At 39.3% G+C, this 19041-nt stretch overlaps 1 protein-coding gene across 3 annotated transcripts in view; it reads left to right on the top strand.

Annotated features, from left to right (window-relative positions):
- KIN (Kin17 DNA and RNA binding protein) overlaps nt 1–19041 on the top strand; it is a 53834-nt gene that overhangs the window by 2082 nt on the left and 32711 nt on the right. For 2 of the 3 annotated variants that reach the window (XM_054726359.1, XM_054726355.1), the window contains exons 2-9: nt 1962–2056; nt 4748–4791; nt 4874–4996; nt 6472–6653; nt 7443–7491; nt 8406–8463; nt 13178–13307; nt 17463–17513. In XM_054726359.1, the coding sequence (XP_054582334.1) occupies nt 1962–2056; nt 4748–4791; nt 4874–4996; nt 6472–6653; nt 7443–7491; nt 8406–8463; nt 13178–13307; nt 17463–17513 (732 nt within the window). The remainder of the gene's footprint in view (nt 1–1961; nt 2057–4747; nt 4792–4873; nt 4997–6471; nt 6654–7442; nt 7492–8405; nt 8464–13177; nt 13308–17462; nt 17514–19041) is intronic. The other variant, XM_054726363.1, reaches the window with a different exon arrangement.

Here is a 19041-nt window from a genome sequence, read left to right as displayed (position 1 = left end):
ACTAGTAGGGTGATACTTTGGAATCATGACCATATATCTAGTTTTCCTTTCACCTGTGTGTTTTAGCTTCTTTGCCTGAGTCAGTTATTTCATTAGGGGTTGCAGAGTGGTTATTTTTCTAATTCTTTCTACATTTGTTATTGGCTGCTACTCATTTGTAAAAATGAGCCTTTCTCATCAGCCAGGGCTATTCAATTATCTTCAAATGTTATCCTAAAATATAGTCCCAATGGGAAAAGGAAAGTAAATGCTTAATACTTTCCTTTAAGGCATTTGTGGTGGTTCTGGCCTGTTTGCCCCAGATCTGTTTATTTCCCTTCCCTACCTGGGAGGACAGCCTGGGGGAGGAGAAGATGACCCTAATAAGTTTCTGCCTCTGTCTTCATCTCTCGGTATTGGAAGATTGAGGGCGAGAAAGGTCAGATCCAGAGTATTCCATTCCTACCCATCGACTCCCTTGGGTTTCCTTGAAACTACTCTAATCAAGATTTAGTGTTGAAATCAGGACAGTGGCAATGGGCATGAGCAGAGGGACTAGATAAGAGTTATTAAGAAAGCTGACTGGGCTTAGTGATTTATGGAATGAAAGAGAAGGACACTAGAATGCCGACCTTGGTCTTGACTAGGGTGTGATACGTCCTATTCACTGAGGTGGGGGTTACAGGAGGAGAGGCACATTTTTCATTTCTATTACTAGTGAAGAATCAGGTTCAAATGCTACATAGAACAGATACAAAGTCAAAATGTATCTCTATATACTCTGAGTGGCCAGATTATTATGATCTCTGAATGCATATATAATTAATATAATATATATATTAGAGGCCTGGTGCATGAATTTGTGTATGGGTGGGGTCCGGCCAGCCTGACCAGGGGGAGGAGACATGGGCAGTTGGCCGGCCTGCCTGCTGGTTGAACTCCTGGTTGAGGGGACAATTTGCATATATTAGCCTTTTATTATATTATATGAGTAATACTTTATTATGAGTAATACTTTCAAACTGTTTAGAAGAGTACCTAGTACTCAATAATAATCAGAGATCATAATAATCTGGCCACTCAGTGTATATAAAAGCCTAAGCGACCGTCCAATCATCTGACCAGTAGTTATGACGCGCACTGACCACCAGGGGGGCAGACTCTCAATGCAGGAGCTGCCAAGCGACAGCAACTTTGCAGAGTGCCCTCTTGCACTCTGGGACCCCTTGGGGGATGTCGGACTGCTGGTTTCAGCTCAATCCCTGCAGGCCAGGCTGAGGGACCCCACTTGCCAGAGGGACCCTGCTCACTCCGCAGGTGCCTTTCGAGCCCCAGCACTGCCCCAGGTGCGGCCAGCAGTGGAGGGACCGCGGGAGGTTGGCTCCAGGGGATGTCCGTCCCATCTTGCCCAGGCTTGCCCCGCCGGCCACCTTCTAATTAATTTCCTTTCAATGTGCATGAATCTGTGCTGTGGGCCTCTAGTGATTTTATAATCATCTGAGCAGATGTAGATTTAGTGTGTTTAACATAAGGTTTATGTAATATGCAACAATGTATTTTGGATAATAGCCGAAGTAGAGAAAAGAGAGTGAAAAATAGTGTCCTTACTGGAAATTAATGATCCATTTTATTTCATTATATTCCTCAAAGCACTTGTATAGCACTCTGTGTGCAATAGGTACTCAACAGTAATTTGTTAAATTGACACACAAAAAATGAAATCACTCCTATGTTACTGTGCATAGAAGTGTTTCTTACTAATGTTTTCTAAAGCACTATTTTTTTTGTCTCTTTAATACTTGGAATTATTCTTTGATTAGCAGGGTTGCAAAACTCAGCTTGGTAATTTGGCTAGTGATTTTATTACTTTTTACAGTTTATCATCAAAGAGCAACTTTTTAGAGTTTAATTAAATACTTCTACTTAGGCCCCATTATGATGACCTAAATCAGAATTTAACTACTCCCTTTACATTTTTGTAGAATGGCTTTAAGTGTCATTGTATGTCCGAATCTCATCAGAGACAACTATTGCTGGCTTCAGAAAATCCTCAGCAGTTTATGGATTATTTTTCAGAGTAAGTAACTCAAAGACATTCTTATCTCATAAGCCTCATTCAGTTGGACATTTTATAGTTGCTTAATATTTTATGTATGGGAGGCTCTGTTTATCCTTACATATTAACATGATAGCTATATTTGTGCTCAGTTTCTGTCTTCCTTGTACAATTTATCATAGTATGAAATTATTTAAAAAATATTCCTCACAGTTCAGTTTTTCCTTCTTTCACTTCAAACAAATAAAACTATCTTTTCTTTTAAAAGTGTGGCTAAGAGCACAGCTCTGAAGTCAGATTGCCTGACTTTAAATTCTTTAAATCCACTAATGAGCTATGTGACTGGTGAATTACTTAAGTTTTTCTGGGCTTTAATCTCATTTCTAAAATGGGACTAAAAATAGGACCCTCTTCCAGGTATTGTTTCTTCTTCTTAGGGTTTATATGAGGCTATCTGAGTAATACTTTCAAACTGGTTAGAAGAGTACCTAGTACTCAATAATATTAGCTATTAATTATTAATAATATTTAGTCTTGCTTCTCTCCATCTCTTTTTTTTCTAAAGTTCTAGACCCTTTGATCTTAGGACTGTCTTGAATGCCACCAGGGTACTTACAGTGCACTTTGGGAAATACCATCCTGGCAAGAGCCATCTACACTCAGTGCTTTCCTTGCCACCTCCCTCCCATTCACTCCATCCACCGTAGCTGCCTTCCGCCTCTGTCAGACTCCTGAAGAGTCACTCGTGCCTTTTTCCATCTTCCTTTTCCTTGATCTTTTTTCCATGGATTAAATCTTGACTCTCAATTGAAACACCTCTCTGATTTATATTTTTCCCTGGTTTTCCTCCTACAACTCCCTCTGCTCACTTTCTTCATTAACTCCTCTTCCTCTCCCAGCTCCTCAAATATAGAAAGTCCTCCAGGTGCCCGCTTGGCTTCTTTTCACCCCACTCTACAGTCTTCATGAGTTACATTACTCTTCTGTTACCTTTATGATTGGATAAGCATGAATTCCTAAGTCTGGATGTTCATTCAGAACATCTATCTTGAGTTCTAGATTTTTTTTTTTCTGGGCAATTCTAATCTCTATTTCTGAGGGCCATCTCAGAGTCAACATTTCTAAAGCTGAACATAGGATTCTCCACACCACACCTACTGGTTATTCTTTGCTGCCTAAAAACTGCCTATGCAGACTGCCAAGCTGCAAACCTAGCATCCTCTGGAAATAGCTTCATGTGGATTCTCCCTTACAATGTCCTTTAAATGTATGTCTTTTCTATTCTCGCAGTCAACAGTAATCATCCTCATTGTGTCCACCTAAAAGATTTCAGTGACTTCCTCACTGGTTTCCCGACCTGCAGCTTCCTTTCCTCTTGTACTAGTACCTGTTCTCTGCCTGTGGTTCACAAGCCAGTGCCTGATCAGAATCACCTTGAGGGCTTGTGAAGACAGAATGGCAGACTCCACACCCACTTTCTGATTCAGTAGATCTGGGAAGGGGCTGTAGACATTGCATTTCTATAAAGTGCCCAGGTGACGTTGATGCTGTTGATCTAGGGCCGTGGTCGGCAAACTGCGGCTCGCGAGCCATATGTGGCTCTTTGGCCCCTTGAGTGTGTCTCTTCCACAAAATACCACGGCCTGGGCGAGTCTATTTTGAAGAAGTGGTGTTAGAAGAAGTTTAAGTTTAAAAAATTTGGCTCTCAAAAGAAATTTCAATCGTTGTACCGTTGATATTTGGCTCTGTTGACTAATGAGTTTGCCGACCACTGGTCTAGGGACCACACTATGAGAACTATTGTATATGCTCCAACAGCATTATCTTTCTAAATCACAGATTGTCACAAGTTAGCCAAGTAAATTATTTTATGCTTTTCCATTGTCTGCATAAACCCAATCTCTTTAGCATGACCATCAAGGTACTTCAAAAATTAGCCCTAACATTATAGTCCAGCTACTAGGTACATCTTCTCCTTGTTGTTCTATTCTACCCTGACTCTCACACTCATTTTTATCTGTCTTCAATGTTAGCCAAATTCAATCTTCATTTCTCAAACATGTGATTCTTTCATCTTTCATGTCTCTATGCCAACTGGGAATGGCCTTCTCTTCTTCACCTGTAAAAGTCCTATTTACACTTCACCACCCATATTACAAATCACCTCTAGGCACCTCTGGGTATCTCCCTTAATTCTTCCTATGACATTTTGTTACATCTCTTTTTCAATTTGACTTGTTATGATTGGGTCTGCTAGATTATAACCTAGGTGAAGATTCATGTTTTATTCACCTATGTTTATCTAGCACTTAACACAGTGAGTTCAGTTCAGAGGGTCACATTGAGTGCCAGTTTCTTGTGAAATAAGGGCAGTTTTGTTATCATCAATAAAAAAGGGTTGTTATGCCACAGTCAGTAGTGCTAAGAGATTTCATGAAGGACCCTCCCCAAAAACGTGTAGTCGCTTTTGCTACAACTGTTTTGCCAAGACAAAAAGTTTTAACTCCGAACTGACTTTTAACTTTAATTCTTGAAAGCTGTAATCTTTGGGGATTCTTTCCTTGTTCAGTTTTGAAAGATTCATAACAAATATTCAACAGATGTTTCATACATCATTTGAGAATTCAGACTGTACAATGGCTTAAATTTCAGGAAGATAATGCTATATATTTATAGAAATTACCTTAATGCTTTCCTTTCTTTCTTAATTAGGGAATTCCGAAATGACTTCCTAGAACTTCTCAGGAGACGCTTTGGTAAGCATTTTATGTATTGTGCACAGAAAACTTTCTGGTCTATAACTTGCTCAGGATCAATAGTTTCACATTTTGTTCTTAGGCACTAAGAGAGTTCACAACAACATTGTTTATAATGAGTATATCAGCCACCGAGAGCACATCCACATGAATGCCACTCAGTGGGAAACTCTGACTGACTTTACCAAGTGGCTGGGCAGAGAAGGTAAGAATGAGACATATTTGAATAATAGCAGTTATGTGGTTCCATTTCAGGGAGAGAGAGAGAGAGTGTCATAGTTTCTATGTAAATTTATTGGAAAGAGGATGAGTAAGGTAATTTAAAAACTGTGGACCCTGGCTGGTTGGCTCAATTGGAATCTCATCCCATACACCAAAAGGTCATGGGTTCAATACCCGGTCAAGGCACATGCCCAGAGTGTGGGTTCGGTCCCCAGTCAGGGTGCATATGATGTTCCTTTCTCACATTGATGTTTCTCTCTCTCCTTCTCCCTTCCTCTCTCTCTCAAATCAATGAAAACATTCAAAAAATATTAAAACAATAAGACTGTGGAGTCCTAGCTGATGTAGCTCAGTTGGTTAGAGTGTCGTCCCATACAGGGGTGAGGGTTCACTTCCAGGTCAATGGTTCAATCCCGGGTCGAGGGTTCAATTCAGGTCAGGGCAAGTACTGGAGGCAACTAATGTTTCTCACATTGATGTTTCTCTCTTTTTCCTCTCCTCTTTCTCTAGAATCAATGAAAAACATATCCTTGGGTGAGGATTAAAAAACAAAATGGGGAGAGGAGCATAATATTCCAGGGTTGATTTTTTAAAAAAAATATATTTTATTGATTTTTTACAGAGAGGAATAGAGAGCCAGAAACATCAATGAGAGAGAAACATCGATCAGCTGCCTCTTGCACACCCCCTACTGGGGATGTGCCCGCAACCAAGGTACATGCCCTTAACCGGAATCGAACCTGGGACCCTTCAGTCCACAGGCCGACGCTCTATCCACTGAGCCAAACCGGTTTCGGCCCCAGGGTTGATTTTTGTGTATTACAATTAAATATAAATGTCTGGAATCACTCTTTTGACAGTGTCAAGATTTATCACTGAAGCAAATTCTCATTTAAATTAAGGATCATTATCAATCCTCTTCCATTTTTGCCCCCCAGATTCATTTCACTTTAGGAAACTTCTTACCCCTCTTAAGTAGATTTTTTAAATGTGTTGCTTTATTAGTTTTAATCTCATAGGATGAAAAGTTGGGGAGAAGGAAATTTTGTGTCAATGTATTACCTATTCAATGTTTTACTTACTCAGTGTGCTATTTTATTCCATTTTAGGGGAATAACTTCTACTTAGTTACATTAACAAAGTATCATGTACTCATTGGATGTTAGACACACACAGTTGATTAATTACCAAGCAAGATAATACTCCTTTCATGTGTTTTCCTTGTTTAAATATGTTTCCTCAACCTAAGTGGCTAAAAATCTGAATAGTAATTTATGTTCAAAGACTGAGACTATTCCACTTGAAATACATAAATCTCATTAACTATAAATATGGAAAATTTATCTACTGCAGGAATTTCTATATTTGAATGTGTAAATAATGCAAAGATAGAACATTTATATTTACCTTCAGCTTTGATTATGTACAAATTTATGATGTCTGTGGTTTTTTTTTAAGGCTTGTGCAAAGTGGATGAGACACCTAAAGGCTGGTATATTCAGTATATAGACAGGGACCCGGAAACTATCCGCCGGCAACTGGAACTAGAGAAAAAGAAGAAGCAGGACCTTGATGATGAAGAAAAAACTGCTAAATTTATTGAAGAACAAGTGAGAAGAGGTCTGGAAGGGAAAGAACAGGTGGGCACAATATTATTGAGAGAGGCAATAGAAAGAGGGCTAAAGAAGCAAAATTGCTTGTTTTGTTAAGTATTTTGTTAAGTTTTGAATTGAGTTTTGTAGGTATTGTGCCTTAACTAGGAGGAGAAAGATCATGGCTGAGTGTAAAAGCCCAGATTTTGAAGTTGAGACAAACCTGGGTCAATTCCTGACTTACTGACTTCACAATCTTACGTAATTGTATAACCTTCTAAAATCAGTGTTCGTAGCTCTCCAGAGAGGCAGTAGTTAATGAGAAAGAGATAAGCAGATAATTTCTCCTGATTGTAATTAATGCAGGGCTGGAGATAAACTGTGTGGGTGAGTAGAGGGCCAGAGCTTGCTCCAGCCTGGGGAGGACATAAAATATTTGAGGGTAAATACAATTCCTGGGTTGAGAAGTCTTAAAGAAGCAATGGGCAACACCCGAGTAAATGGGGGAGGGAGGGCGGGCATGGTGATGGTTCAGGGGTTAGAATAAGTAGATCAAGGCACTTATTTCTAAATTATTTATTGGATATCTCCTATGTGCCAGGAACTCTTCTAGACATGGGGTATACAACAGAGAACAAAAGATAAAAAATCCTGTAAAATAATTCTTAATTGGAGAATATTTACAATACATATAATTTCTTAATTAGGGTCTTAATCATGTTAGAGTTGTATCTTAGAGCTACAGTGCAACATAGGTAGCAAGTACTAATATAGGAGTATTGAATATTGATAGTAAATGCTCTGTGAACCAACCTTCAAATTGTTTTTCTCCCCAAGGAAGTTCCTGTTTTTACAGAATTAAGCAGAGAAAATGATGAAGAGAAAGGTAATTTTACTTCTTTTTCTTTTATTAATGTGGATGCTTTGTATTGGTTCTGCTAAAAGTTGGCATGTTTGGAAGCAAGATGCAATCTGTCAGGATTGCATTGTTCTCATTGATAAAAAGACATTACTGATGAATTTGATGGGATGCCCTCAGCTACAAATAAAAACAAAACTGGCAAATAACAAATTAGCCTAAACAATAAGGAACTATTTTGTCATACCAAGAGTTCCAGAGGTAGGGTAGTGCAGGATGCTGAACTATCAGCAGCTGGACAGGAGGTGGCTGCTGGCACTTCCGGCTGTCATGTTCAGACCCAGCATTGTCCCGAGGATGACAGACAGAGCATCTCTCCAGGAGTTCCTTATGAGCAGACACTCCTCCCGCCAGTGGACTTCTTTATGGATGTCATTGGTCACATGTCCACCTCAAGAACCATCACAGGAAAAAGGGAATGGGATTGTTTTGATTTATTTAGACCAAAAGACCCTTACTAATCACCTCCCAAGGATCCCATCTTATAATCCTGACGCCTTGGGCATTACATTTTCAGCTAATTCAAGTATGAATTTTGGGAGATACAAACATTCAGACCATTGCATCCTTTGAGCCATGTTTGAGAAGTACGGACACCTAAACAAAATTGAATTCCTATTAGTGAAGGGAGTGGGGGCTGTCTGCTACAGTGCTGGATCACGAAGGTCTTTCCCAGCCCTGTGTGCATCCATCCAGCATATTCTACAGGAATTTATGACCTCTGGATGGGAGCATTCCAGCTCTCATTTATTCAGAATGCCCATGGAAAACAACAAAAACAAAATGCCCGTGAATTTCTATGTGGACATGTTGTGGTATCTTATCTGATAATTTTTATTATCATTTTCCTGAAATATGGAATACCAATTTTTCTCTCCTAGTGGCATTTAATTTGAATAAAGGAGCATGTAGTTCGACAGCAACATCTTCCAAGTCAAGGTGAGCTGCATGAACAGGTATCTTAGAAATTGAGAATTTCTGTGAAATATTGATGACTGCATTTTAAAAGCTGCAGTATTAAAAAAAAAAAGGAAAAACTGCAGTATTATGAATTATTTTTTTCTGGTTGTACTTTTTGGTTTTTGCTTGACGGTTGGTTTGTGTGGGTGTGTATGTTGGGGGGATTAGCAGCTGTGTGTTTTTTTTCTTACACTTGCCTGTCATAAGATGATGTGTCTTTTGAGGAAAGGGTTATTTTGATTAAAGACTTCACATGGATAAACTATTACTTCTCCATGCATCCTTCCCCACTTAATGGTTCCTCTGCTACTGCAGTATTGTTTATTTTTCTGTCTTAGTCCACTTAGCAAGTTTAAATATTAGCTAGGGTATACATTTTTTTGCTTTACCTGCTGTGTTACAGTTTTCTGAGAATAGAGACTAAGTTATTGAGCCATCTCCTTAGTATACCACCTAGTACAGTATAAATGCACTAGTGGTCACTCAGTAAGAATTGCCTTCTCTTCTAGATGGTATAGTATAGGCAGGAGTCCACAAACTTTTCTGCGAAGGGCCACATAGTGAATACTTTAGTCATTGTTGGTCATATATATATATATATATATATATATGTGTGTGTCTTTGCCACAACCATTTAACTCTGCTGTCAGAGTGAGAAAGCAAACATAGGCAGTATGTAAACGAATAAGAATGCTGTGTTCCAATAACATCATATTTGTAAAATTAGGCCACGGGCTGGATTTTGTTTTCAGGCTGCAGTTTGCCAAACCCTGATATAGCATGTAGTCAGGTACTTCTCACTTTTCATGTTCTTTTCTAGTTATTCTAGAGGCCCGGTGCACGAATTCATACACCAGTGGGGTCCCTCGGCCTGGCCTGCGGGATCGAGCCAAAACTGGCTCTCGAACATCCCCCGAGGGATCCCGGATTGTGAGAGGGCACAGGCCAGGCTGAGGGACCCCACCGGTGCACGATCAGGGCCAGGGAGGAATGCAGGAGGTTGGCCAGTGTGCCGCGCCAGCACAGCCAAGGGTTCGGCAAGCCTGAGGGGGGCTGGCAAAGGATGAAGAAAAGACAGACAAAGAGAATAAGCTGGGTCTAGGTGGATCTTCTGTGGCTGGCTGAGACCACAGAAAAGATCCAGACTGCAAGCTGAGCCTTTATTTTAGTCAGAGGTAAACGAGGTAATTTACAATGTTCTTGTAAGTTTCACTTGTTTTGGCAGTACTTGCTGCACCTCCCACAGCCCATTAATTACCCAGGAAAGATCTAGGGAGCAGTCACAAGATCAAGTTTAATTATGCTAAGAGGGCTGTGCCCTCTAAGCTGGGACTTGTTTGTGGCTTTTCCAACAGGTCAGTCCTAGGCTTAACCCTATAACCGCTCCCTACAGGCCAGCTTGGAAGGGACCATGGGAGGGCTCCAGAGTGGGTCTGGCCCATCTCGCTCAGTCCTGATCAGCCAGACCCCAGCAGCAAGCTCACCTACTGGTCGGAGCATCTGCCCCCTGGTGGTCAGTGCATGTCATAGCGACTGGTCGATTGGTCGACTGTCTGCCCCCTGGTGGTCAGTGCACATCATAGCGACCGGTCAACTGTCTGCCCCCTGGTGGTCAGTGCTTGTCATAGCGAGCGGTTGAGCAGCCTTAGCATATCATTAGCATATTACACTTTGATTGGTTGAATGGCCAAGGCCGACTAGACGCTTAGCATATTAGGCTTTTATTATATAGATATTCTTGTACCAAATATCCACTATTTGTGATATGCAATGCATTCAGTATGGTTAAAGAGGTTAAAAAAGCTAAATATAAGAGAAGATGTTCAGGAAGGTACCAGCATATATGTGGAGTTAGTTTTAAACTGTATTTTACATGTTGTGTTTTTAACCCTTTGCACTTGCTTTTTTCTCGATTCCTTTATTCTACTCGGGATTTAATTTTTTAAATACTCCAGATTTTACAAAGCACGACAGTAGAATAAAAAACTGGAGTTTTCTTTTCATACAAACTTATTTATTTGGATTTTTTTATATTTCAAATTATTGATACATTCAAAGAGTAATTTTAATCTCTAGCTACCGATGCTAACCGTGTCAAGTCACACTCGACATCTGAGTGCAAAAGGTTAAGGCTCTCAGTCTTTGGGGGGAAGAGTGGCGTTAATTTACTAGTATAGGCTAGTGCCTACTTGGCATGACTAAAGTGGCTAGGAGAATTGAAGGAAATGGACTGGCTGAGTCAGCAATGTATAACTGCTTCAGAGTGGCTTGCCAAATGTCTTAGCTTTAATCAAAATATTTCAGAATTAACACCTACATTAGGTATCAAGAAGAAGTTGGTTAATTGAGTTATATATATGATAAATCTGAAAATTCTTTTTAAAATATTGAGATTACCTGGAAGACAGACTTGAATATATCATAACATACATGTCACGTGGTTTTAGACCCTTCTGTATTTTTCTCCATTCTCTTTTATTATTTGTTATACCTAAGTGTAGATGAAGGTAAAAGTTGGTCCCAGTGGTGCCCAAATTCATCACCCTTGTATTCGTTTTCTATGACTGGTAATAAATACCACAAACTAGGTGGCTTGAAACGATGGAAACTCTTTTGTCTCTGGAGGTCAGAATTCTGAAATCAAGGTGTCTGCAGGACTGTGCTCCCCCCGAGGCTCTGGAGGGGAATCAGTTTCTGGTGGCTACTTGAGTTCTTTGGCTTGTGGCTGCATCCCTCTTGTCTTCATGACCAAAGTCTTTAAATTTCTCTTTGCTTTATCCTCATGTCACCTTCTGTGTGTGTGTCAGATCTCCCTCTGTTTCTCTCTTAAAAGAATGCTCTAATGCTGCCTTTAAATGCTTTAAATTTTTAAAAAATATATTTAAAACAAATGATGGGAAATAATTCTATTGTATTTTTTAGTCATCACACTTATTTTTTTATTATCTCCACCATAGCTTTGTGCAAATATTTATCTGTTTCATCTTTTGTAGAGATGATAGATTAAAGAATTAGACTGGTAAGATTCATTTAGTCAGCAAAACTTAATTGAGCACCTATTTTATGTGAGTCAGACCATAGTTACTGCTACATTATAGGGGGAAAAATTATACATATGATCCCTCCCTCCTATGAACGAGGAGTCATATGTACAAATGATTATAATACATGGTGGAGTATGTTGTATGCCATGAAGTGCTATGGCATTTCCAAAAATGACAATTCAAGAAACCTCATGAATAATGGATCTCAAAGAATTTTAACAAATGGAGAAAAATGGAGAGATTCTTGTAGGTATAAAAGAGGCATGTGAAAATTTGCAAAGGCATGAAGCATAGGGCATGGCTCAATTAATAGCAAATTGTTTACAATGGCCAGTGAACATAAAAATCCGAGATAGTACTCTGGGGTCAGTGATGACAATTTTATATCGGCATTAAAAAAAATTAAAATTGCCCTAACTGGTTTGGCTCAATGGATAGAGCGTCGGCCTGTGGACTGAAAAGTCCCACGTTCGATTCTAGTTAAGGGTATGTACTTTGGTTGCAGGAACATCCCCAGTAGGGGGTGTGCAGGAGGCAGCTGATCCATGTTTCTAACTCTCTATTGCTCTCCCTTCCTCTCTGTAAAAAATCAATAAAATATATTTTTAAAAAATTAGAATTTACACTAGGAGGTCAGGCAGTAAAAAAATATTTAAGTGACATGTTAAGACTTTTGCTTTAAAAGATAGAGCTGACAATAATGTGTTAGACTTCTAGCATTCATTTTACAAACATTTAATTCTTGCAGTTGAGCTCATAGTTGGGTCACATTATTATCCCCATCATAATAATAAAGAGCTAATATGCTAATGGTCGGGACGCCATAACGCATAAGGACTGATCACAGGAGGCTACCTGCGCGTGCGCAGCGGGGCGTTGCTCCGGAGACAGGGCGGAAGCGGGGAGGCGCCCGGAGGAGGTGGGACCATCCCATGCCAGGGAGGGCGGGGGTGAGAGCCCATAGCACCCCCCTCACCAGTCCTTCGCCACCACCGCTCACACTCAGAGCACCCCGCCGCCCACCTGCCAGGGGAGGGAGCACAGCGCAGCAGGCGGGAGGCTTCCACACTCTCCTCTGGTGCCATGATGGGGCGGAGCCGCCGCGTTGCTCCTGAGACAGGGCGGAAGCGGGGAGGCGCCCGGCGAAGGCGGGACCAGCCCAAGGCCTCTCGAGGGACAGAGGGTGGGGCTTGAAGTGGCCAGAGAAGGCCAGCTCCACTCTGGAGCTCTGTGTGGAGAGGTTCGGGTGTCAAGGCAGGGCTGCGCAGCACGATTTCGCGCGCTGGGCTCCTAGTTTATAGATGAGGAACTGAGGCTTAGAAAAGTTCATTACTCCAAGTTCTAAGAGAACTAGCCTCAAACCCTGATCCGCCTAACACTGAAGCCAATGCTGTAATCACTCTGCTATTGTGGTTATATTGACACTTGCTGAAGGGGTAAGGAGAATGTAACAGTAGATAAAGACAGGAAGGGTTACATGTTCTCCTGGTGCCGAGTCCTGTAAGGGATGCCGATGACTCCTTCATTGCTTCCACTGATCTGTTGTAAATGAATCATGTAACACATTTCTTCTATTATTTATTCTGCATATTCTAAAGCCTTTCTCTGTGTATAGTTTTGTTAACAAGCATGGTTCTTCTTCTTGTCAGTTCTTTGGGACCAAGTGCATTGAAGGTGATAGAGGCCACAGCATCAGTGAAACGGAAAGAACCTTCCCATAGCTCAGCTCAACCAAAAGAAAAGAAGAAAAAGAAGTCTGCACTGGATGAAATCATGGAGGTACAGTTGATGAACTTCCTGTTCACTCTTTAGCATTAGAGGAATGATGCAGCTTAAACCAAGGAAACTTAAATAGTTTCACCATTGTTAGATTACTATAAAGTTAAAAAATGTGCACATGCTAGGTTAGGAAAAAGGAGCCTAAATGCAGTTTCACTGGAATAGAATTAGAACTCCCACAAGCTTTAGTTTCTTGCTGCAAGTGTTGTCTTCAGAACTCTCCATGCAACTATGTGGAGTTCAAAGAGAAGGACTTCACTGGTAATGGAAGCTAGACATGAAAGCTCTGTTTCCCTTCGGTGGCTGTGAAATTGGCATCCTCCAAGGATTCCCCCACCAACCTTTGCTCTCCTGTTGTCTTAACTTCCACTTGTCGCCTTTCAGCAAGTAGGAAAAAAGCTGTGACATACCTAGTTTTAATTTGATTTAACCTGATGGCTAAGTTTATGTGATGAGCCATTGAAAACTTACGACTATCTGGATCTAGGGCCATACTTTTTACCTGGATTCTAGAGCAATTCTGCAGAAAGTTCTTAATATACTCCTAAATATTCCTTTTTCCCTTCTAACACATAACCTTATCAATAAATGTCTGAAATAAGTGGAAAAAGAGAAGGGGAAGGACAGGTGAAAAAAAAGATAAATGGATACAAGAAGCAGCTTTTCCCCCCTGTAATATCATTTCCTCTAGGCTCTCCATCCCTTTTCTTCATTTATGAAGGTCTAGGAGGTTACTGTTGGGTCTTCCCTGTTACTGAGTCCTCATACAATGAGGAGCAGTCTGAAAAGCTTAAAGTATAGCATAAGATGTGTACACTCTGAGATGTCGTCATTCCATCATTCAACAAATATTGAGTGCTGTTCATTAGGTAGGCATTATGTGAGGTCATGGGTCTGTAGAATAGGGATAAAAACCCAGTATCTGTGTGTCATGGTTTTCATTCTAGTGAGGGAGATATTCCATGAACAAGTGAGTAATAAGTAATTACGTACAAAATGCTAAGTCCTAAGGCAGTCTGAGTGGCAAGAGTGGGGAGAGAGCTTGTGCTATGGCAGGAAAGAGCTCTAAATCAGTCATGGGAATAAAAGGTCAACATGGCTGCAGCTTGGTGAACACAAGAGTGGTAGTCTTTGAGGTTAGAGAGAGAAGTAGTGGGAACACCAGAGAAGTCGTATAGGCTATGACAAAGAATTTTTAAATTTAATTCAAAGGAAAAGAGAAAGCCAGATCTACCTGCTTGGAATATAATACATGCTAAATTTAGAATGTTTTTTGTCAAATTGGAAACTTGGAGGAATTGAAATGAGGTTTATAATCAACCAAAGAAAACATTATTCAGTCCACTGAAAGTTGGTACTTAGGATTCTAACTTTAAGCAGTTGAGAAAGGAAAGGGCATGATATAAAGCCATAATGGCCGGTAGGCCTTTTGTTCTTACTTTTTTTTTTTTTTTAACTCGTTATTGTTTAAAGTATTATATAAGTCTTCTTTTTCTCCCATTGACCTCTCCATGGCCTCCCCACTACCCCCCACCCCCCCGCAGCACATGCCCTAAAACCCCCTGCCCCCCCAGTCTGTGTCCATTGGTTATGCTCATATGCATGCATACAAGTCCTTTGGTTGATCTCTTACCCCATCACCCCCTGCCTTTCCTCATAGGTTGGACAGTCTGTTCAATGCTTCAATGACTGGTTCTATTTTTGCTCATCAGTTTATGTTGTTCATTATATTTCACTTATGAGTGCGATCATGTGATATTTATCTTTCTCTGACTGACTTATTTCGTTTAGCATAATGCTCTCCAGTTCCATCCATGGGTTGCAAATGGTAAGAATTCCTTCTTTTTTTAGAGCAGCGTAGTATTCCATTGTGTAGATATACCACAGGTTTCTAATCCACTCATCTGCTGATGGGCACCTACTAGTAGGCTGTTTCCAAATCTTAGCTATTGTAAATTGTGCTGCTATGAACCTAGGGCTGCATATATCCTTTCTGGTTGATGTTTCTGTTTTCTTGGGATATAGTCCTAGAAGTGGGATGACTGGGTCAAATGGGAGTTCCATTTTTAGTTTTTTGAGGAAACGCCATACTGTCTTCCACAGTGGCTGTACCAGTCTGCATTCCCACCAGCAGTGTAAGAAGGTTCCTTTTTCTCCGCATCCTCTCCAGCACTTGTTTGTTGATTTGTTGATGATAGCCATTCTGATTGGTGTGAGATGATACCTCATTGTTGTTTTGATTTGCATCTATCAGATGATTAGTGACTTTGAGCAGGTTTTCATATGTCTCTTGGCCTTCTATATGTCTTCTTTCGAAAAGTGTCTATTTAGGCCCTTTGCCCATTTTTTGATTGACTTGTTTATCTTCCTTTTGTTAAGTTGTATGAGTTCCCTATAAATTTTAGAGATTAAACCCTTATTGGAGATAACATTGGCAAATATGTTCTCCCTTGCAGTGGGCTTTCTTATTGTTTGTTGATGGTTTCTTTTGCTGTACAGAGACTTTTTATTTTGATGTAGTCCCATTTATTTTCTCCTTAGTTTCCATTGTCCTAGGAGCTGTATCAGTAAAGATATTGCTACGACAGATCAGCTGTATCAGTAAAGATTTTGCTTCCCATGGCTTCTTCTAAGATTTTTATAGTTTCCCGTCTTACATTTAAGTCCTTTTTCCATTTTGAGTTTATTTTTGTGTATGGTGTAAGTTGGTGATCTAGTTTTTTTTTTTTTTTTTTTTAATATATCTGTCCAATTTTCCCAACACCATTTATTGAAGAGACTAGGCCGGCAAGGGCAGGGGGAAAGCTTGGCTTCCTCCATTGCCGGGGAAACCCAAGCCTCCCTCCTGCTCTCTGTGGCTGCAGCCATCTTGGTTGGGTTTATTTGCATATTTGCTCCTGATTGGCTGGTCGGCGTGGGTGGTGGGTGTAGCAGAGGTATGGTCAATTTGCATATTACTCTTTTATTAGATAGGATTACCAGTTTTTCTTGTTTTTTTTGAGGTAGGCCTGTAATGCTATGAACTTCTTCCCTCTCAGGACTGCTTTCACTGTGTCCCATAGGTTTCGGATTGTTGTGTTTTTATTGTCATTCGTTTCCAGGATGTTTTTAATTTCTTCTTTGATCTCTTTGGTAACCCACTCATTGTTTAATAGCATGCTATTCAGCCTCCAAGTGTTTGAATTTTTTTTTATTGTTTTTATTGTAGTTGTTTTCTAATATTATGCCATTGTGGTCTGAGAAGATGCTTGATATGATTTCAGTCTTCTTGAATTTGGAGAGACTTTGCCTGTGACCCAATATGTGGTCTATCTTTGAAAATGACCCATGTGCACTTGAGAAGAATGTATATTCTGTAGCTTTGGGGTGAAATGTTCTGAAGATGTCAATTAAGTCCATCTGATATAGTGAGTCACTTAGGATTGCTTTTTCTTTACTGATTTTTTGTCTAGAGGATTTATTCAGTGATGTCAGTGGAGTATTAAAGTCCCCTACTATGATCGTATTGCTGTTGATCTTTTCTTTGATATCTTCCAGAAATTTTTTTATGTATTTGGGTGTTCCTGTATTGGGTGCATATATGTTTACCAGAGTTATATCCTCTTGTTGTATCGAACCCTTTAGTATTATGAAGTAGGCCTTTTGTTCTTTCCATCACCCTTGTATGTACATCTCTCTTGGTGGTATGTTTCTTCCCTTCCCTTTGCAAGTTTTATTATCTTTATCAAACAGAGAAGCTCCTTTTTACCATAACACTCTGTACCTAACTATGTTGTGCTAAATTGGTCTATAAGTGTTTTTTTTCATGTTTACCACATGAAAACATTGCCTGTTTTCTAGTTCATGACAGTCACATGGGAGGAAGCAGGGGAAAGGCAGTACTGTAGCGCTGTCAGATTGCCTTGCAGTATTGCCTAAGCAGAGGTTGCTTGTGTTTATTTTCTTGGTCAGTTGGTAGCTTTATGACATATTATTTTTAAACCAAATTTTAAAAACTATCAAAACTCATTGTCAAAACATGTTACATGCAAATTACATTATTGATCTTCTGAGAAGTATGTGTTTTCTGTTGTTCTTTTGCTAAATAAAATGTTATTCATACAAATTGAGGATTTTAAAGAGATTTTTTTAATAATTGTATTGTGTGTTCTACAGATTGAAGAGGAAAAGAAAAGAGCTGCCCGAACAGACTACTGGCTACAGCCTGTATGTATTCAGTTGGAGTGTCTTAAGTTCTATATGTAATTTCAAGTGAATGATTTAAATAGTATTTGGTATAAATGACTAAATTTCTCAACTGTATATAAACTACATAGATAGACATAACTTCAGTGAGCTTTTTTTCTCTTTGATCTTTAATTATTGGTTGCACCTGTATTGGAGGGTTACTTCATTGTTTATTAGGCTGGTAATATTTCTTGAGTTTAATGCCAAACTTGTTTATGGCACCTTGAATTTAAGCCTGGAATTATTTTCCATTTTTGCCATAAGACAAAAGATTGTACTTTCAGAAATGGAATTAAATAGAATTGTAAATACAAAAGTACTTGTTGTCAACTTACATCTTATTGAACTTAGGATACCCATTTATGTACTTTGTAAAAAAAAAAAAAGATTTTAATTTTACAAACTCAAGGAAAGTTTTGTATTTTGTTGCTTCCTTATTATTGCTGCTTATTTTAATTTTAAGATAATTTTATAACATTTGAATAATTTTTAAATTACTATCGGTTGATGGCTCTGTTTTGAACTTACTGAAATCTGAAGTTCCCATAAAACCTTCAGAGTACCTTCATTATTTTTAAAGAAGTTGTTTTGATCAGTAATAGGAGAGTGAAAAGTACTGTGCTATTTAGAGAATTTCCGATTTGAAAATTAGGAGTAGTAATAACCTCAGAAGTCAAGAAGTTCAAAGTTCTGATTCAAATCTTCATAGTCATTTTCTCACTAGCTTGGAAATAATTTAGCTTCCATGACTTATTTTATATTTGTATATAATGGGAAACATTTTTACCTCAGGATCACATGACAGATGATGAAATAAGATATTTAATACAAAAATACTGTGTTAAATATAAAATACTAATTTTAGATAAATAATTTCAGTTAATTCTCATATAAGCTCTATAAGGTAATTAATGTTATTATTCCAATTTTGTAGGCGAGGAAACTGAGGCATAAAGTATTTGATTAATTTCCTCAGGGTCATTTAGGAAGTGATGAGCCAGGATTTCCCTGGCAATCTGATTCAGTGGGTTATATTCTCAACTAGTAAATAGTACTGTTTCCTGGGAAACTTTAGTCACCCTGACTTTGTGTCTGAGTAGAATTTGGGTCAAGATTATTAGTAAAGGAAGGACCTGTAGGGAAGAGACCATGCATGAATTATTTTAGTTTTCCCTGTTAAAGTAGCTAGCATTTGAACATTTATGCAAATGTAATCAAGAATTGTGATTAAATGCCCTTGCTGGTTTGGCTCAGTAGATAGAAAATCAGCCTGTGGACTGAAGGTCCCAGGTTCAATTCCAGTCAAGGGCACATGCCTGGGTTGCGGGCTCAGTCCCCAGTGGGGGGGCATGCAGGAGGCAGCCAATCAATGATTCTCTCTCATCATTGATGTTTCTATCTTTCTCTCCCTCTCCCTTCCTCTCTGAAATCAATAAAATATATTTTTTTAAAAGAACTGTGATTAAAGCAGTTCTTAACCATGAGTGATTAAGAAAATTTTTATCCT

This window comes from Eptesicus fuscus, chromosome 2 (assembly GCF_027574615.1).
Source record: "Eptesicus fuscus isolate TK198812 chromosome 2, DD_ASM_mEF_20220401, whole genome shotgun sequence".
NCBI classification, from domain to species: Eukaryota; Metazoa; Chordata; class Mammalia; order Chiroptera; family Vespertilionidae; genus Eptesicus; species Eptesicus fuscus.
This window is presented reverse-complemented; position numbering and strand designations above follow the sequence as displayed.